This window comes from Pelodiscus sinensis, chromosome 7, assembly GCF_049634645.1.
Source record: "Pelodiscus sinensis isolate JC-2024 chromosome 7, ASM4963464v1, whole genome shotgun sequence".
Classification (NCBI taxonomy): Eukaryota; Metazoa; Chordata; order Testudines; family Trionychidae; genus Pelodiscus; species Pelodiscus sinensis.
Window position 1 is genome coordinate 13552595 of NC_134717.1, and position 21744 is coordinate 13574338.

The 21744-nt window shown below is 42.5% G+C and overlaps 1 protein-coding gene across 2 annotated transcripts; it reads right to left on the bottom strand.

Moving 5' to 3' along the window:
* Positions 1-2429: 2429 nt before the first annotated feature.
* DDX18 (DEAD-box helicase 18) lies at positions 2430-20431 on the bottom strand. Of its 2 annotated transcripts, none has more exons than XM_075933250.1 (14): positions 20254-20431; positions 18716-18901; positions 17764-17928; positions 17233-17368; positions 16441-16541; positions 16152-16351; positions 15937-16051; positions 13672-13811; positions 12858-13019; positions 10029-10181; positions 8661-8774; positions 5906-5962; positions 3635-3812; positions 2430-3002 (listed from the first exon to the last, which is right to left on the bottom strand). In XM_075933250.1, exons 1-14 carry the CDS (start codon positions 20363-20365, stop codon positions 2857-2859), a joined length of 1965 nt encoding a protein of 654 aa, XP_075789365.1. In that variant the 5' UTR covers positions 20366-20431; the 3' UTR covers positions 2430-2856. The 2 variants fall into 2 exon arrangements, with proteins under 2 accessions (XP_075789365.1, XP_075789364.1); XM_075933249.1 differs by having other exon boundaries at positions 18716-18904.
* Between the last annotated feature and the right edge of the window lie 1313 nt (positions 20432-21744).

Sequence of the window (21744 nt, forward strand, 5' to 3'; positions counted from 1 at the left end):
GTAAGATGTATTTTTCATTAAGCAGGGCTGTTCTGTGCATCCGCATGCTTAACTGAGTTTCAGTCTTTCAGTGCATAGGTACACTCACCTGTCGAATTCTTCTGATTAGTCATGAAACTGCAATATGAATTAGGGAACATGTAAGTATTCCCAGTGAAATGGTGCAATAAAAAATGGTCTGACTGTTCTTTGAGATGGTTGCTCATGTCTATTCCATTCTATGGGGGGTGGGGTGGGTGTGTGTCCACGTGCACAGTTGTCAGACTTCTTCCTTAGCAGAAGCGATAGGGTTGTCTGTGGTCATGAGGCTGGCAGCAGCTGAGCTGGAGCAGCCCCTGCCCACAGCATAGGGCTCTCCACCTGCTCCCATTTAATCTATTAACCAGCTAAACAGGATTTTACATCCCTAGTTATACATCAGTATTGAGATTGAAACAAATCAACTGTCTGAGTGTCAGGAAAATTCTTATCTTGTTTTGGGAGTAGTAGGCAGTATAAAATTAAATTTTGAGCTGCCACAAATGGAGAGAGGCTGCAGGGGTATAGAATTAGGGATCTGATTTTTTTTTCTTGACTCACTATAGAAGCATGGACAAATCAGCATCGTTACCATCTTCAAAATAAGGACAATGCTGTTTACTATTTCACAAAGGGCTGTAGGAGAACACTCCTTTCTCTGCCAATGCACTTTCATGAAAAATAGCTTGAGACTAGCCCAATGGTTAAATCTATCCACTAGAGTAAGAATACCAGCCCTGCCCTCTGCAATGTAAAGGACTAAGTATATTGTCCACTGTGCAAAGTATTTAATAAATAATAATTATGTCAATTCACGGCCCTCACTCTTACAATTATGGGTTACTTCCCTATCTTATCTCCCTTTCACATCCTTCCCAACAACGTGTATTCTATATTTCCCCCTGTGTTTTCTGTTTTTTCCATTCCCTCAATTTCCAATCTATGACACTTTTTCTAAATCTTTCATTTACTGTGTTGCACTCACTCAATTCCATGTTTTTGGCTCCACTTATCCAAGGAATGGCTACTACAGTAACACAGTTACAACTATATTTTGTAAGTAGCAGTTCTTGCTGTACCATCTTCATAAATAATACACATTAAACTAAGTTATTTTATTTGCATATTCTTGTTTAGCAGAATATAGCTCATAAATTGTATGCAATGGTTACATTTAAATTTGAGAGAAGACTTTGAAGCGAACAGATTGTTCCTCTGGAATATAAATTAGTTTATTAACATAATATAAAAAAGCTGTTAAAATGTCACATAATAGCTCTCTCTATAGTCAAGAAAACTTTTCCTGCAGGACAACAGTGACATCATCATGTCACTCTTCATCCAGCAGCCCCTCCCCCCGCAGCCACCCTACCTCCTCCCTTCTACTGTGCTGGTAACCCAGCAGGGATCAGCAACTACGGCTCCTGGAACAGCAGTAGCACTGAAAGTAAGCTGTTGCTGCTGGTTGCGGGTGGGCGGGGGGGGGAGGAGGAAAATTGTGGGGTGGGAGGGCAGGGAGTGCAGAAGCCTGCTGCAGGCGGAGGACATGCCATCCCCTGATCTGGGACTAAGTTGGCTGTACCGTGGGTAGCCACCACATGACCGGCGGCTTCTGGAATTTTAAATTGTGCTGCTCTGGTGATGTGTGGGGACATCCCCCCACTGCCAGAGCATAAGGCAGCTTCTGGAGTCCTTGCCTGCCGTCCTCCCCCTCCTGACAGCCAGGTGATAGGGCTAGGGGTCTGGTGGCTGTGGAGAGCGAGGGGCTTGGGATTTTGCCCTCCCTCCTGGTGGCTGGAGGGCTGAGCCTCACCAGAGCGCAGTGCTTGGTACAGCTAGGGAAGTGGGGTGGGGGAAAGCTGGGGCTGGAGCAAGTGGCAGAAGGGGGACTGCAAGTCACAAGACCTTCCCCCCTCATGGTGGAGTGGGGTGTTGGGGGGGAGGGGAGAGGCACGCTGCAAGCCCTCCCTCTTGAGGGAAAGGGTCAGGTCAGCCTCGGCCCAGCCCCTCCCATCGGCTGAAGGGAGAAATTTGGGCCATCTGTGGCCTTGGCCTGGCCCAACCCCCCAGGCAGCAGGGTGGCAAGAGAGAGCCTGTGAAGGCCAGGACTGCCAAGCCTTAGCCTGGCCCTCCCAAGTGGTGGTGGGAAGCCAGGGCTGCCTACCCCAGAGAGGGGGTTGGTGAGTGTAGCGAGCAGGAGGTACTACCCCATAGTATACTATTAAATTTGCTTTTATAGTCTTGTCAATTTGTACTATTTGATACATAGACTAAAGCATTATCCTTGATGGTTTAAACACACATTAGGCTCATAGTCATTCTCTGTTCATCCAGAAGATCCCTAGAGATTCTTTACTGTTTTGACTAGAAAAAGCAATGAGTTTTGTAGCTTTATAAAAAAGTCCAGTGACCCAAGTGAACAAGGATATTTTATTTTGTCCCGTAAAAATAGTTTCAGCACTCTGCCATCCCCTTTAATTTCTGAATATTCTGACAGACTCTTGCTATGCACAACCATTCTGTATTCAGAATTGCCTGTTCTGTTTTGATGGGTGCTTAGAAAAAATACTAGAAAATGTGTTCTATTTTCAGGAACAGTTAACTTATTTATGGTAAAAAGATTACATCGAACTATCCTCTCCTTTGACTTAGTTTTCTCAGTCTGCCTTCTTGTACTTCAATGCTCTTGAAATGCATTATTAGATATACAGAGACCAAATGTAAAATTTAAACAGAGCACATTTTAAACCTGAGCAGCGTGAAAAGGAAATATCTGTAAGATTATTTTCACCTAGAGAAAGTCTATTTTAATGACAAAAGCCATTTCAGAAGAGAGCTTCAACGAGAAAACTGCCGGCTGTCTGACTTTTTCTTGTTAATGTGTTTGAAGATTTTGGATTTATGGACACTCTTGGATTTCTGGTAACCAAATCCTCCACCTCCGCCTCTTTTTTGCAATCTTCTACCTTGGCTGCTGTTCACATCTGGGAATTTTTGGTTAAGGATCACAAACACAATTATTAAGTCATTTAACCGTCATGTTTTCAGAGGAAAAGAATAATAAAGTGTGCATGGCATTTTAGAGCAAAACTTAGTTGGATGCATGGATGGACACAACTTATCAAACAAAAACTCACCTACTGTATGTCATTCCTTAGACTGTTTTCTATTTTGCTTCTTCAAAACTGTTTAACTTTGTTCTCTCTCACACTGTGGACTACACTAAAATATTAATGGGTAAGCACTTACCACCACCAGTAGCTCTGAAACAATTTTTAAAACAATACACCACAACCATTACATGTACATATTTATCTCACTGTGCAAACCCCACATGAGAAAAGAGGAAACAACGCTTCAGAATTTTAAGAACGCATATATAGTATATCTGGGATTATTGCAAACATTAAAATGCTTATTATCCTTGTCCTGCCATATACAGTATACATATGCACAAACAAATATTAAAGCTGGCAAAATAACTGGTTCCTGTCTTCAGTACAACTATTCTCTTACGGGTAGGACATGCAGAGATAACAGTAAAACTATCATTTGCACCTTAGAAAGGTTAAGCAGACAGATAAATTAGTTCTGACACATTGTAATAAAAGGATACTGAGATCAACAAATGGAGGGACTTTGAAGCCAAAAGAAAGAGAAACTTTGGGTAAATCCAAGTTATTGACATTATAGATCTGTTTCAGAGAATGGGAGTCATAAGCTCTAATGTATGCTTTGTATGCTTCCTGCGCCGACTTGTGAAGGAAATAGTTTTTCTCAATCAATTTTTCAAGCTGGAAAAAGAAAGGCAAGATAATTGTATCCAATTATGATTGTAACCAGCTTATAAATTATACAGCAAATAACTCATTTTGCTTGTAATTTGCAAGGACTACATTCACCATAATATTATCTTCAATAAAACTGACCTATTACAGCAAAACACATACCCATTTATCAATTTGCTTTTTATAAATCAGAGGGGGGTGGAGGGGAAGGACAAATTGAATTACATTACATAGCATAGCCTCAAAAGTTAATCTTAAAAGCATTGCAAAAATGAATTCTATTTTCTGAATGCAGTCTAGCTTTAATTTATAGATATATTTAGGTGGTACAAACAAACCTTACAACTAGAAGACTGGAATAAATGGATAGAGGTGGCTGGCAGATTTTCTAATACCAAAATTGTATCAGTCTATGAAGATATTTGTATACGTTGCTAGACTACTACTACTACTAAACCAAGCAATGAGGCATATCTGAATTTTGTCCTTAAGTTGAAGGCTTTTATTATTTAGAACTGACAAGACTTCTTGCTCTCCATTGTGCTTTTTCTCTGGATCTGAGAGAGTCCATTTTGACCTCTAGTAAGCATTATTTGTAATATGATGAATTAATGACATTTTATGTCACATCATACCAATTACATTTAATTATGAGTATATTTTTGTGTAGGCTGTCTCAATGCCTTTATTTAAACAAAATTGTTTAAAAAAAATCTTTTCACTGCTGGTTATTTAAAATGGCTTTATAGATCTTTATACAAAGGAATGAGTAAAACCAATTATAACAAGTTCAGAAATGACAGCAAAAATAATAGACATACCCCTACTCCCAATGCCCAAATATACTGCTTCACTGGTGACAAACTTTTGAAAAATAAATCACCTCTCAAACTCAATTCATCTTAAGCAGAATACAAACTGGATGGTGAGCTCACCAGTTCTGGCATAAACCATGCCCTTGCTTAGTCAGAATTTGAAGCCCTTTGAAAAATCATGTTGATAGAAAAATGACTGCATAAAACCAGAATTTATACATAAATTAAAAACAGCTCACTCCAACTTCTCGAATTTTTTCCCTCTAAATTTTAATTCAAGTTGGTCATTTTTTTATTACTGAATGTATATACACACACAACCTGGAATTCTTTCCACAGTTATAAAAACACCTATTCTATTCCATTTAGATTCATACTCCATGCTTACTACCTTATATTTGAGCACTAAACAGATACATCTCCCACTGGATTATAATAGAATGTAAATCAGGCCAGTTAAACTGGTTCCTAATACACACTATAGAATTTACAAATGTCATTTCTAGATTTTCCTGTACCTGTAGGCAGCAGCAGGCAACCTGTGACCTGAGGGCTGCATGCAGCCCATCGGGGTTCTGTGTGTGGCCCACGAGACATTTTATTTATTGCTGGTTTCTGTCATCATAGTTTTTTTTCCTACTACTATTACTGTAGTGACATGCACTGAAAGCAAGGGCACATGAAGTGAGGTGCATGCTGTTTCAACGCATTGACTGTAAGAACCACCCTCTCAAAAGCGCTGTGATGGTTCCATTCTGCAAATCCTAGGTACGCAAGTGCAATCAGCAAAGCTACCCTATCACGGGAGACAGTCTTGGAACAACAATCTTGCGACCCACTGAGATGGAGGGACACTCATGTAGCCCACTCACTAGCCTAGATTGCCCAAAGCTGCTGTAGAGGTACAAAGTAGCCAGATATACTGAAAATTATTATGGCAGATTAAATTGGCACATTATAAAAAAAGACCTATTTCTAAACAGTATGTTAATTCTCATTGATATCAATGTCAAGTTATGTGCATGTAACGAGGGCAGATTTTGATACATTGTTTTATTTGGAGCATCTTTGAAATTATAACAGGGTGTCATATGAAGCCATGGATAGCTGTAATGACATGAAGGCTTAGCACTTTAAAAGCAAATATCTAAAAAAATATTTCAAATCATGTAAGTACATATCCACAACTTCATAAAACATTCAATTATTTTGAAAAAGTTTAGTCTATAGCTAAAAATCATTTTATGTAAAAATTCAGAGAAACAGTATTAAACAACTTTATACCTGAGACTGGATGTCTGAAATTTTTGACCACGAAAATTCAAATTCACTTAATGGTACCTAAAAAATAATTAAATATGAAAACAGCATTTAGATAACTCTTAGACAGTATTACATAGCTTACATAAGATGGTGTATATAAAAGTTTCATCATTCACCTATGGAAACTAAGGTCTGATCTACACTATAAAAAGTTATACTGGTAAAAGTATGACTTCTAGGTAAGCAATTATAACTTTAATACTGGTACTATGCCCTAATGTGGACACAGCTACAATAGTATAAAACCTTATACTGATGTAAGCACATTTAAGTGGCCACAGAAGTGTGGCCCACGCTATGTGGTTTTGCTATGCTGGTATAATGAAAACAGCAAACTGGTCTAATGTAAACAAGTCCTAGAGGAAGACAATTTACAAATATTCAAGATAGTTGACTTCTTTTCATTATTCAAATAGCAACTTTGCTGTCCTTTACAAGTTCATAAAGTACTAGAACTAGAAGGGACCTTGAGAGATCAAGTCCAGTCCCCTGCCCTCATTGCAGGACAAGCACCATCTACTTCAGGGGTGGCCAACCAGTTAAGACACAAAGAGCCAAAAGAGCTGTGGATAGTAGTGCAAAGAGCCACACATCCCTCCCCCAGAGCCAGGCCCCCTGCCCCCCAATCCCCTCCCTAACTCAATGCCCTCCTCCAGAGCCAGGCACTCCCGGGCCACTCCCATTCTAACCTAATGCCTGGGTCTCACTGGAGCTGCCACCACGACAGCCAGGCACTTCTCCCTTCAGGAACTGGAGCACATGCACAAAGCGGGCATGTGGCTCCGAATGAGCCGTAACCCTGAGAGCTGCACTTCTGTGAGAAAAGAGCCACAGGCTGGCCACCCCTGGTCTAGATCATCCCTGAAGAGGTGTATCCAAATTGCTCTTAAAATATCTCCAGTGATGGAGATTCCACAGCCCGCTAGGCAATTTATTCCAGGGTTTAACCACTCTGACAGTTAAGAAGTTTTTCCTAATGTCCAACCTAAACCTCCCTTGCTGCAATTTAAGCCCATTGCTTCTTGTCCTATTCTCAGAGGTCAAGGAGAAGAATTTTTCTCTCCCCCCCCCCCCCCCATTCCTTGTAACACCCTTTTAGATACTTGAAAACTGTTATGTCCCCTCTCAGTCTCCTCTTTTCTAAACTAAACAAAGCTCAATTCTTTCAGTCTTCCCTCATAGCTCATGTTTTCTAGGCCTTTACTCTTTGCTGGTTAGGCCTCAGTTGGAGTATTGTGTCTGGTTCTGGGGCCTCACATTTCAAGAAAGATGTGGAAAAACTGAAGAAGGTCCAGAGAAGAGTAACAAAAATGATTAGCGAGGAAGAATGACTTCTTGAGTCTTGTTCACAACACTCCTGTTAATGCATCCCAGAATCATGTTTGCTTTTTCTGTAACAGCATCACACTGCTGACTCATAGTTAGCTTATTGTCCACTATGATCCCTTTCTGCAGTACTCTTTCCTAGAATCTCACTTATCCCATTCTGTATGTGTGAAAATGAGGGTGTTTACACTAGCCCCCTAGATTGATCTAGGGAGGCTAATGAGGGCAACCAAAATGGCAAATGAAGCACGGGATTTAAATATCCCACGCTTGATTTGCATGTTCCTGGCCGGTCGCCATTTTTAGAAATTGACTAGCCAGAAGTAACTGCCCGCGTCTACACATGGCAGTAAAACGGGATTCCGAAATAAAGCCCTAACTCGAATTAGCTGGTAAACCTCATTGCAGGAGGAATACCAACTAATTTGAGTTAGGGCTTTATTTCAGAATCCTGTTTCACTGCCGCATGTAGACACGGGCAGTTACTTCGGGCTAGTCAATTACTTAAAAAAAGTGGTGACCGGCCGGGAACATGCAAATCAAGCGCGGGATCTATGGGGCTAGTGTAGACATATCCTGATTGTTTCTTCCAAAGTGCAGTACTTTGCATTTGCCCTTATTAAACTTCATCCTAGTTTCCTTAGACCATTTCTCCAATAAGTATATTTCTCCAGTAAGTATATTTGCAAGGCTTTTTGGTACAAAGTATTATATCACCAGAATGAGAAGAGTGGGTTTTTTCTATCCACAAAGGTTCTAAATTTGAAAATGATGGAAAAAGTGAACCACAAAGTTCACTGGTATTTTCTCTATATGAAAAAAGGCTTGAGCTAGACTGTCTTCAGAAAACCTCTTTCCTGCTCTTTGAAATATCAAAATTTTTAATAAGAGCAGCAATATTTACATGAATGATGCTCTTCTCATTGAAGGGGCATTTCTCCTTTATGGTAATTTGGTAGTGACTCAGGGCTGAGAAAACAAATGAGGAATTGGTAAGTTTAACAGCTGTCCTGCCTTTTGGTAAACAACTGACTGAAATTTGTGACTTATTTCTGCCATTTCTTAAAATAGAGACTAACATAGTACTATGGTTGTATTTTCCTTATTTTTGTTGGAGTAATGTACTCAGTGGCATAAAGGATTCTCAGAAATATTTTTTCCCCTATCATAACACATTGTTAAGCTGCATTATCAAGTGATTCCATGTGGAATTTAAATGATTTAGTTTCTATTGCAGTAGCCACCTTGCATTTCTATTAAATTGTTCAGTTAAATATTTTCTAAGCAATAAAATAGGTTTCAGCTAAAATACTCAAACACTTGATTAATCATTACAGTTTCTATCTCAAAAAATTCCATCAGCATAGTAAAATACTAAATGCAACCTTACCCTGGCTTGCTTTAGGTAACGAAGGAAACCCAATTCTTCTGGTCGTAAAATCAGTAGAGCATGTCCTCTGCCATTTATACCTCTGGCAGTTCTACCAACGCGATGAATGTATTCCTTTTTGGGAAAAGAACAGTTTAAAATATCACCAGAAATCAAAATTCTTATGTCAATTTCTTTAAAATGAGCCCTCTGTTAGCCTCTCCAGAGTATGGTAATACCAGTACAGACGATGCTCAAACTCGACATTTAACACCATGTAAAATAAGTATTTCCACGCTCCCTGACTCAAGGTCTTGGGCCAATAAGATCTGCTTCTGACTCATGCCCATATGAATAGCAGGGATATAAAATCCCTTTTAATTTGCTAAAGCAGTTAACCATATTGTTTAACCATTTAAAGATGGGTGAGAGGGGGAGCCCCCCATGCCCACCACAAGGCAGAGGCTGCTCCCGCTCAGCCAGAGCAGCCCTTGCCTCCAGCCCAGGACACCCCACAAGCAATGGTTGCTCCGTCATCACAGCTGGAGCAGCCCCTACCTACAGGGCATCGGTCCCCTGTGCTGGAGCAGCCCCTGTCCGTAGTGGGCTCCTTTGGGGCAGGCGTGGCCCCTTGTATCCATGGCAGGTGGGGAGCTCCACCCCACCAGTTAGACTATTCACTAGGGATGTGAAGGTTTAACAGAAAAACAGATTGAATAGAATGAGTGTCACCCATAAATTCTGCTCATCACATTGAAATCTACTGATAAAGAAACCAAGTTCTGCAAACCTGAAACACTAAGTCTGATGAAGAGACAGTTAAAAAAAGCTGTTGGAAATATCAATATCTACAATCACTAATTTTATTGCTTGTTTTTTCCCAGTTTGATTATTTTGTATAGTTTTAATATAGTCTTTTACATAGTCACAGGATGAAAAACTAAACTAGAAAAACAGGAACTTAAAAAAAAGTCTCAAAAAACTGTCAGGGGGACTTAAGAACACACCAGCCAGTTCTGACACCATGGAACTTTATAGCGAACTAGGTACATTCAACTAGCCAAATAGCCACATGTGGCTAGTGGCTTGCGTGTTGGACACCACGGGTGTAATTGTTTTGATTCATTATTCAAACTAATTATATTTTAAGTCTAAATACACATCACTTTTCCCAACAGTGAAAAGACGCATGCTGAATGCTTCAAATTAGTGGTACATACAGAACATGATTTATAAAATAAGCTTTTTCCTGGAACAACAAAAATTTAGTTATTTGGTGCAAACTCAGCCTGAACCTAACATTCTTCTGTAGTGAGTAATTAAGTCCATACTTTCTCTAAAAATATGTAATGTTAGAGACATTAGAAGCACCTTCAGGAGACAAGTTACCTTTGGGTCATCTGGAGGGTCATACTGGACAATCCAATCAACTTCAGGAATATCCAGTCCTCTGGCAGCTACATCAGTGCACAACAGTATTCCAGAATCTGCATTACAGAACTGGAAAAACGTGGCAGTACGTTTAGTTTGCTTCTGCTTTCCCTAGGAGAAAACATATTCAGAACGAAATTAGTTAAAAAGATTCTGCAAAGCAACTTTCAGAATTGTACATTTACATATACATAAAGAAAATATATTCTCATACATTTGTACAGTTAAGAACATTTAAAACAACGTAAGCCTCTTTCCATCCAACAGACTCATACATTTCCACATATCAAAACCCATTTTCACAGTTCTAAAACAAATCAGGGAGGGAGGGGGGAAATATACATCAGAGAGTCATAATCTCCTCTAAAGTAGCATTTATCTTATACTTTCTAAGGCATTAAGTGCTTAATCCTTCAAACATAAAATGCAATGGGATTATTCAAGGGCTTAAAGTTAAGGACATGCCTAATTGTTTGAAGGATCAGAGTGTATAACAGTAAGAGTTACAAGACTACAGAGAAACAGGACGGTGTAATTCCCACACCTCACACTCCCTTCCGTCCCTCCCCCCAATTCGGCACTTGCATTCAAAATGCAGCACTAAGACCATAGCAGGATCAAAAAAAAAAAAAAAAAAAAAAACCACACCCCACAAATAAATAAGTCAATCATGTTTGTTTCAAATATATAATCAGTCTGAATTTTCAACAATTTAGGACTGCAGTTGTGATACTATAATAAAATGAAAACACTTATCCAATAAGTGGGGATGCAATGAAAGTCAAAGTATTACCAACTGAAGAGATGCCTGAAGTGTGTGGCAAAAAAAGATTGTTTCCTTTTGCAATTTATATCAAATATTAAGTATTCACCCATGTGGCTTGCTTAATAAAGAAGAGACTGATTAAGCAAGGACTAATGCTAAACTAAAACCCATAGTACAGGTTATACCTCCCTTAACCAGGACTCTCTGGTCCAGCAACATCTGTAGTCTGGCAGGACCACAGATGGTCCTGGACCACAGAGTCCAGATATAGGGAGGTCTGGCCACAAGGCAGTAGGGCTGCGGGGCAGGGAGAAGGGTGGGGAAAAAAAAAAGCACAGCAGACAGGAGATCTGGCCCCACCAAGTGGGCAGTAGCTGCCGCAAAGTTTCAACCCTGGCCACAGAGCTCTGGCCCCGGCTGCAGCCAGGGAGCTCCAATCCCTGCTGCATAGCTCCAACTAGGGATGTTACATTTAGATGAATCAACTAATCAAATAGTCAATGGAATTTCCATCAACTACTCGATTAGTCGATAAGGGCGCCTCCGTGTCTGAAATGTACAAGAGCCCCATTGGGCTCTTGTACATTTCAAAAGCGGAGCACGGGGCCACCAGGGCACTCAAGCAGTCCCCCGCTGGCCCTGTGCTCCCTGATTCTCAAACAGTCTCCCACTGGCCCTGTGCTCCGCTCTTGCTACATTTCAAAGGTGGAAGCACCACCAGTCCCCCACTGTGCTCCTGCTCTTCCCACAGAGATGGTGCTGGGGGGAAACCGGCTTTTAAGCTGGCTCCTCGCAGCATCAGCTCCTGCTCCCTGCCGCCTCACTCTGATGGAGACAGCAAGGTTGGGGAAATGACTAGTCGAGTCACTAGTCAACTATCCGGTAAGCATATGGGACTAGTCAAAAAGCAACTAGTCACTTACATCCCTAGTTCCAACCCCGGCAGCAGCGGGAGCTGGAGACCTTCTGCCCAGGGAGCAATATCTGGCCAGGCAGCGGGGGGACGGGAGGTGAGTGGGAAGGAAGCGGTTTAGCATGGGCCATCAGGTCTGGCAAATCCCCTTTTCTGGGACCAGTCAGGTCCAAGGGTGCTGGACGTGAGAGGTCCGGCCTGTATTGTTAAAGTTAATTTCCACAGTGACTATGAAATGGTCCACTACCTCCAAAATAGGGAAAGTGTGATTAAATCATTTCCCCATAGCAAACCAGGAACCTCTGAACGGGATGTCTGATGAAAAAATATGCCATTTTAACACAAAATACCACCTCAGTGACAGAAACCTTGTTCTTCGGATGCACATTTAAAAGACCAGGTTTAAGAGAAAGCTAGTTTGAAAGGGTTTACTTATTACTCAGACACTGACATTCTTTCTCCGTGCACTCCAGTTTGGATAAAGATCATCCATCTATAATTCAGAGCAGCTTCACAAGAAAGGAAGTTGTTCAGATATTACACACACACTTATTCTTAAATCAGTTTGAATTTTAATCTCATAAGTGTATCTGAAACACAGCATTTTTTTGAGATAGTCAGAAAGTTATGATGCCAGATAAGTTATTTTTTAGATATCTGAGATACCAACTTGAGCATGGAAATGGCAGAATTCTGAACTCAGGCCTGAACTAGCTGTTCAAAAGACTTTTATTAATGGTGTTTCAGAACACTTGGGTTATGGCAACAGATTCCCATAAAAGTTTTTTTTCTCCACGAAGTGAATTCAGACCTTATAAAAGGGCAACCCTAGAAGCTGAAAATCCTCTTTGCCCAAAGACTGGTTGCATCAGTGGCAGTATTAAAATTCAGCGTTGGGCCCTTCAAATTGTGGCCCTCTCTCCTGTGTGTGACAGCAAGGATACCAGTGGCTTAGCAATAACAATATGTATCAGTTAGGCTGGGATAACCAAGGAAAGGCCAGAGAGTAACAAGTTGCAGTTACTTTAAAACGGAACAGGTTTTGGAATGCCAACTTTGAAAATAACATTGTTTTTTGAAATTTTGCTGAAGAAAATGAATTACTTACATGAATGGCCATGACCGGCAAGTCAATATAGTTGAGTAGTTCATAGTGATATTTCACAGACATACACGAGGAGAAAAACACCATCAATTTTTTCTTCCGGTTTTTCTTGAGGAATGTGAAGAGCAGAAGGAATCTTTTTTCAGATGGACACACTACATATCCCTGGAAATCATTTAAAGACAGTTATTTAAAACCTGCCTGAAGTATGTTTTTGTTTCAAATAACTCAAGTCAGTGCAGCAAATGGAGCTTTAAAAATATATTTTAAGTCTTTGCTTCTAAAGCAGTATTAAACAAAACTTTCATACACCTATGTTCCTTTCTTTCCTGGGAACCGACATCCATGTATTATAATTAAACTATCTAATCAAGAGAAGTGTATTAAGGAATTATTGGTAAGTATATGTTATTTATATGAGAATGTTCTAAGACTTTTTAAATCACAGAAAATAACACGTTACAATAGCTATCTTTCAAACTTTTTTCCAAATACATTAGCTAAAATAATTCTGCTACTGGTCAAGTCACTAGCATGATAAGTAACAGCCTATAATTCTGCAATAGCCCTTTTCACCTCACAGTACTGAAAAAACTGGGAATTGGAGCAGTAATCCCAAAGTTGTTTGTATTGCTTATTTTGCGACAGCTATACAGTGTAAATACAGTTCCTTACAGCTGGCTAGTGCCAGAGGTATTTAATCAATCTACTAGAAGTTATCCTTCAGTTTAAGACTGTACTTAACATTAAGAGAACCCACATACAAATATGTGTTCATACTATAACTATTTTTACTAGTATTTCTCCTTAACTTTACCTGTTCAAGACCATCTACTGTGGCTGTTTCCTTGTTATCGTCAACTCCAACATATAGTGGCTCCTTTTTCAGAGATATTTTAGCCAGGTCTTCAACCTTTCGGGTTTGTGTAGCAGAAAAAAGCATGGTCTGTCTGCGCTCTGAAATAATTCAGAAAAACAATCTCACTTTTGCAGAGGATTATGCAAATAGAGATGAGGCAATTGTTGGGCTCCCTTGTGTGTGTTTTGCCCATCTTCCTCAGTGGATGGATAAAGACAGTTTTTACTATAGCGTGTCTGTCACTACTACAACCATTATCAATGGAATGTACACTGTGTCATATGATCTACAAAGCAATGCTTTTAAAAAACAAACAAACAAACAAACTTTAAACTCTAAGCAGACTTTTTTCTTCAGGGAATGTTAATATTTATTTGCATTGTTATTTACACAGAAAATAGAAATCACAGCAGATCAAAATTGTAACTTTAGTTTAACTGCCATTTTTTTTATTCACATACGAAGTGATTGATATTTATTTTCAGGGAAAAAACTCTGAAATTCATTGCAATAAAGTAACTAATATGTTACACAAAAAAGTGTTTATCAGTTTTACATAGTTTTGCCTTTTAATTTAATTTCATTGTATAGCAGGTTATGCTACATCACCATACATGTGATATGTGGGGCAATCCCTGAGCCTTGCTGACTGCATTGAAATTGTGCAGAGAAGCAAGATTGGGCCTGCATGGAACTCACTGCAAGATCAATGCTTGTGTTAGTATCAGGCAATGTCTCATTCGTCTGAATGTAGGGGGGATAGGAAGGAAATCGAACATTTTACTTATGAGGTAAAGAAGAATGGAATTGGTTCACTATATTTTAACTTCTTTAATTACCAATATGAGCTGCTATTTCACTCTTATTGTTTCATTTTACATTCTGCATATCAAGTTGATACTACTTTTTAAAACTATAGTTGCATTCAAAAACAATTTCATTTTAAAACTTGGAACCCTGACATACAGACTGCATATTAACTAAAATACATTTGTTTAATGTTTTTCACTATTTCTAAGATGAAAGAGTTCTTCAGTGGTTCTAAGGAAGACTGTGCGCTATGAAAGAGTAACACAGAGATGAAATTTAGGAAAGGAAAAAAAAAGTTTAAGTATCAGGATAAACTTCCTGAGTATGTGTAAAATAATTCCAAGTGAAGGTATGGAAACCTTTTTAGCTTGTGACATTTAAACTATGACAAAAATTATTGTACTATAGGGAACAACTCTACATTGGCAGAAAGATGTCCTAGATACAAATAAAAGACAACTCTCTAGTTAATTTCTATGGACTAAATTATTTATTTATGGTTCCCATGAAAAGCCTCTCCTTCAGATAAATAATGGCCTGATGGAGCGCCTACCCTATACGGGCTGTGAAAGGGTTAATGTGGTTCTGAGAGATCAATTAACCCACCTGGTTACACATGAAGAGGGGCCAGCCCTAGGTAATGATGAAACCAGCTGGGTACTATAAACATAAGTTTGGAGAAGAAGGAAGCAGCAGGGAGAAACAATTTTTCTGTCCTAGTAGTAGGGAGTGACAAGATTTGTAGGAATTAGGAAGCATTTGGTATGGTGAGGAGAAAGCCCATAATAGGGCTTGGTAGGAATAAGTCCAGGGAGGAGGCAGCAAGGTATGTTGTGAAGTGACTTTAGACCAGCTGTCATAGGAACCATAGATTAGAATCCAGTATAATGGGAGAGGCTGGGTTCCCCTACCAGCTATTCATAAGATGGCATGAATCCCAAGATAATAAGATATTGACTACTGCTAGCTCTGAGAAACTTATATGGACCTCTCGACCCACAATTGAAGGTGGCACACAGGATGGAGGAATCAGACAATTGTTTTTGCTGGATTTTATCACCTTAATAGGGTGATATACTAAACATGACCTAGCCTGAAGGCTGAATTGCAAGAGACCCCCCCAGCAAGGGGTGTTTTAGAAGAATCTGATAGCTCACACTCAGCCATGACTGGGTGCTCCACTGGTGAGTTGGCTCATCTACTGGATGGTAAAATATAGCAAACAAGTTTCTGATTACTACCATATACTGAATTAAGAAAAAGTGTGTGTATCAGAATAACCATTAGAAAGTGTAAGACAATCATTCCAAGACTAATGCAATAACTGAAACCATTTTTCCCTAGTTCTCTCCTTCCTTGAGCAATATGATTCTCAGAAGGTAACAATTTCTAGGAATGACAGATTTTACTTACTTGGTAGCAGTTTTATGATCTGTTTCATTTCTTCCTCAAACCCAACCTCCAGGATACGATCTGCCTCGTCAATTACCAGACACTGCAGGTTCTTGTACATAAACCCTGGGGTGTTCTACAAGATTTTAATGAGCACATGGTCAGCCAGAGAAACAGCATATAGGTAGGGCTTTTTTTCTTTAAAATATTAAGTAACCTTATATATTTACACTTACCTGCATGTGGTCCAGAAGTCTACCTGGTGTTGCCACGATAATGTTGATCCCATTTGCAAGTTTCTGTACTTCAGCTGATCTGTTACTGCCTCCCATTATCAGGCCAAAGGTGTGAACATGATGAGTCATCAGTTCTTTCAGAACTCCAAAAGTCTGCATGGCAAGCTCCCGAGTAGGTGAAAGAATCAGAACACCTGTTCCTAGGGGGAAAAAAGTTTAACCAACTAGTCCTTCCCTCTCTCCCTACGAAAGACATCAATGTAACTGAGAAACCCAGAAAGAGCCTTACCATTCCTAGGCATGAATCTTAACTTGTAGATGAGCTCTATGGCAGGAATGAGGAATGCAAGTGTTTTGCCACTGCCCGTTTTCGCAGCTGCTAGAATATCTCTATAGGTGTCATAATTAGAAAGAAATATTTAGTTTTTCACATTGTCAGCAGCATTTCAAATTTTAGTTTGAGAGAAAAAAAAACTCATAGCATAGAGGTTTATTAATGGTAAGTATTTAACCATTCAATAGTGACTGGAAGCATCCAATCAAGCTAGAGAACTTTGGTCTCTAGAACATTCAAAACTTGCTTAGGATTGACTCAGACACTCTCCCCATCTATAACTGACATTCCATTGGAGAATGTTAAGGGAGCTGGATTTTCATTATGGAATTCACTTACAAAAGAGACAGCAAAGATCAACACCTCTTCATTGTCAAAACTAAATGTAAAATTAATTTCTACTGAACTTTCCCTCAACTTCTTCACACGTCATACAGCTTAACGTGCATGCACACACACAAACTAACCAGACAAGCCTATCAAACTTTCTCCTGAAGGTTGGGAAGAAAGCAAATAAAGGAAAAATTAATTCTACTTGGAAATGACATGGCAGTAGTGATGTGACTGGCTAACTGATAAGCCTCACCGGCCAAAGTCCTGCCCTCTCTCCAAGAGCTCACTAAGTCAGTCTATGTATGAGGGAGGAATTGCAATCCTAATAACTTTTTAGATGTTTGCATTTCACATGGAGTCAAAACTGGGGTGGAATTTTAATTACATAAATGCCTTTAAAAATCTATTTCTTACCTGCCTTCCAAAAGGGGTTTAATACTTTTATGTTGAATTTCTGTCATGTGTGTAAAGCCCATATCAGTTATTCCTTTCAGTGTGTTCTCGCTGATTATATCAGCCAGTGAAGCAAATGAGGTGTCTTCAAAAGCACCTGAAGAGAAATAATTCATCAACCATCTCAACCTAGTTTCTTCAAAACTTGCCCAGCCTCACTGGCTACTTGACTAAATTTATCTAGCAATTAATAATTATATTTCAAGTTACTGTATCTACAAACAGTTTCTTTTGCAGGTTAGTACCACTTCATAAGGTAAACTAAGACAAATCTTAGGCCCTCACAAATAAAAAGTAACTTTCAACTTAGAAGAATCAGATGTTTTCCACATCTTAATCAAAAACAAAACAAAAAAATCTAAGGCAAAAACTTTCAAATTTGGATGTTGTAAGAGTCAGGCACCTAACTTAAATTACTTTCTTTTAAAGTTTCAGAACTTGCACTGAGACTATAGGCAAAAAGAAAAACATATGGAAATTCTGACAAGTTACCTGTTACACCAAGAGGTAAACAGGGCTCTTCAGTATCCTCATCCACTAGTTCTCTCCCTTCAGGATCCTCATTATTTTCTTCCACCTCAGGATCTTTACTATCTTTTGCATCTTTCATGTCTACAGACTCTTGTTCTTCAGTCTTTGCTTTTTTAGTTTCTGTACCTGCAATGTATTTATTTTAACACAGAATGAACACACCAAACAAGTCACGCTTAATAATGGTTGCAAAATATATATTATCATAAAAAGATATAATGGGATGATCATTTTCTCAGCATGTAATTCACTCATGTAAATTTCAATATGCTAGGAATTTCGTTTTAATGCATGCTTTTTAAAGACCCCTGGGGGGAAAAAACCCTCTTTCCAAGAATTTTCAGGATAGCTCTAGCAATAACTGAAAGTTCCCTCTTGGAAAAAGTGGAGTTCTGTAGACCCATTCAAAGACACTACTGCCATCTTAGGATACGTCTAAACTACATGCCTCCGTCGACGGAGGCATGTAGATTAGCCAGATCGGCAGAGGGAAATGAAGCCGCGATTAAAATAATCGCGGCTTCATTTAAATTTAAATGGCTGCCCCGCTCTGCCGATCAGCTGTTTGTCGGCAGATCGGGGCAGTCTGGACGCGACGCGCCGACAAAGAAGCCTTTCTTCATCGGCACAGGTATGCCTCGTGAAACCAGGTTTACCTGTGCCGATCAAGAAAGGCTTCTCTGTCGGCGCGGTGAGTCCAGACTGCCCCGATCTGCAGACAAACAGCTGATCGGCAGAGCGGGGCAGCCATTTAAATTTAAATGAAGCCGCGATTATTTTAATTGCGGCTTCATTTCCCTCTGCCAATCTGGCTAATCTACACGCCTCCGTCGACGGAGGCATGTAGTCTAGACACACCCTTTGGGTATAACTCAAAGGATAACATTTTAAGTAAATAGTGAAGAAGACATACCTCCTTCTGTGTTAATCACTTGTCTCTTTTTTTTCTTTTTCTTTTTCAATTCAGAATGTTTTTCTTCTGCAGCTACTTCACTGTCGGCTATTACTTGAGGTTGCTTTACATTCTTTACCTTCTCCACTGATTCTTCAGAAATAACATTATTTGTAGCTCCCTCTAAAGTATCCACAGATCTTGTATCTGCTAGAACAAGCAGAAATGGCAAATCCAAACAGAAGAGGAAGACAATTATAAAAAGTCCCAAGTTTACTGTTTGATCAAAATACTGAAATTGTTCACAGAAACAGTATTAATCATTAGCTAATATTCATCTGGAATGCTGCAGTGGTAGCAATATGCACAGCATTAATTAATAGCATTGATGCCGGCAAATACAGTAGGCGCTGCAGAATTCCAGACACTGTGAGCATTCACAATTCCAGGGCAGAGCATGGACTTCATTGAACCTACCGAAGACAAAGTTCTCTCTGGTTTAGAACTTGGTGTGGCTGTTTTGACTAATGGTCCAGCAACAAACAGAACTGCAACCCTGAATAAGGGGTTTGAATAAGGGGACACTGAACTAGGGACGTGCAAATGTTAGTTGTGGTTAATGTGCAGTTTCATGCAGGCCCCCCCCCCATTCTGCTTCGCTGCCTCTGCTGCAGAGGCAGCAACGCGGGGTGGCAGGCAGAAGCCCCCTAAGTGTCACTGCTGCCATTTTAAGTGGTTCCACGATTACTTAATTGGACGCTTTTTGAGCCTAACAGCTTCAGTGCTTGAGCGTCCCACGTGAGGCAGAGGAACTGAACAGCCAGGCTATGTCTAGACTGCAGGCTTCTTTCGAAAGAGCCTCTTTCGAAAGATCGCCTCTAGACTGCAGGCGGATCTTTCGAAAGAGCAATCTGCTTTTTCGAAAGAGAGCACCCAGCAAGTCTGGATGCTCTCTTTCAAGGAAGCCCTATTTACATTGAAGAACGCCTTCTTTCGAAAGAGGAACTTTCGAAAGAAGGCGTTCTTCCTCGTGAAACGAGGTTTACCGCCACCGAAAGAAAAGCCGCATTCTTCCGAAATTATTTCGAAAGAACGCGGCTTGGCTTGAGTCTGGACGCAGGGGAAGTTTTTTCGGGAAAAGGCTACTTTTCCCGAAAAAAACCCTGAGTCTGGACACAGCCCAGTGTCGAATGACTTCAGGGGGAGCCGCTCTGCGCTGCCGAGCAGCAGGCTCGGGGCTCCAGCAGGGCGCTCGGCATCGCAAGGGGCCAGCATCTGGAACTGCGAGACCGGGGCCGCGCCGGAGCCTGGACCCGGGGGGGTGGGGGCGCCCGGCCCGGTGTCACAGTCTCACGGCTCGGTTCGCTCGCACGCCCCGGGCCGAGGAGCGGGGAAGGGCAGCGCAGCGCGCACGGCCCTTGTACCGCCGGGCGCTCCGGGCTCTGCTGCCGCCTGGCTGGGCCCGGCCCGCCGAGACCCCGAGAGCCACCGCGGCCCGGCCCCCCCCTCGGCCCGGCCCGGCCCGGCCCGGCCCCCCCTCGCCCCGGCCCGGCCGCTACCTGGCGGCCCGGCCCCCAGCAGCTTGAGGTTGCGCTGCCGCAGCTTGAGGTTGCGCTTGTGGATCTTCCTGTGCAGCAGCCGCATGGGCAGGTTCCCGGCCAGCGCCGCCATCCCAGCCCCGCCGCCGCCGCACGTGGGGATGGGCCGGGCACAGCCGGGGCGCCCCGGAGCCGCTTCCCGCTGGCGGGCGGGCCGCAGCGGCCTCTAGCGGCCCGGAGGAGACAGGGCGCTGGCGGGAGTCGGGCGGCCCAGGGCGGGGGGAGGCGCCGGCCAGGCTCCCCGGCACGGCCCGGCCCGCTCCACGCGCCCAGCCCGGCAGGAGGAGACGGGGCGGCCCTGCCCGGGGAAGGGCTGAAACGCAGAGGGGCGTCCGGGCAGCGTGTTCCCAGCGCGGGCAGGTGCCTCCCCCGAGGGATGCCCCGATGAGAGAGGGGGGGGGGTTTGTACAGACACCGACGTACCATCTACACACAGCGACCCGCCCCACAGACACCGACACACGCCCCATTAGCCACACACAGCGACCCGCACCACAGACACCGACACACGCCCCATTAGCCACACACAGCGACCCGCACCACAGACACCGACACACGCCCCATTAGCCACACACAGCGACCCGCACCACAGACACGACACACGCCCCATTAGCCACACAGCGACCCGCACCACAGACACCGACACACGCCCCATTAGCCACACACAGCGACCCGCACCACAGACACCGACACACGCCCCATTAGCCACACAGCGACCCGCACCACAGACACCGACACACGCCCCATTAGCCACACACAGCGACCCGCCCCACAGACACCGACACACGCCCCATTAGCCACACAGCGACCCGCACCACAGACACCGACACACGCCCCATTAGCCACACACAGCGACCCGCCCCACAGACACCGACACACGCCCCATTAGCCACACACAGCGACCCGCACCACAGACACCGACACACGCCCCATTAGCCACACACAGCGACCCGCACCACAGACACCGACACACGCCCCATTAGCCACACAGCGACCCGCACCACAGACACCGACACACGCCCCATTAGCCACACACAGCGACCCGCACCACAGACACCGACACACGCCCCATTAGCCACACAGCGACCCGCACCACAGACACCGACACACGCCCCATTAGCCACACACAGCGACCCGCCCCACAGACACCGACACACGCCCCATTAGCCACACAGCGACCCGCACCACAGACACCGACACACGCCCCATTAGCCACACACAGCGACCCGCCCCACAGACACCGACACACGCCCCATTAGCCACACACAGCGACCCGCACCACAGACACCGACACACGCCCCATTAGCCACACACAGCGACCCGCACCACAGACACCGACACACGCCCCATTAGCCACACAGCGACCCGCACCACAGACACCGACACACGCCCCATTAGCCACACACAGCGACCCGCCCCACAGACACCGACACACGCCCCATTAGCCACACA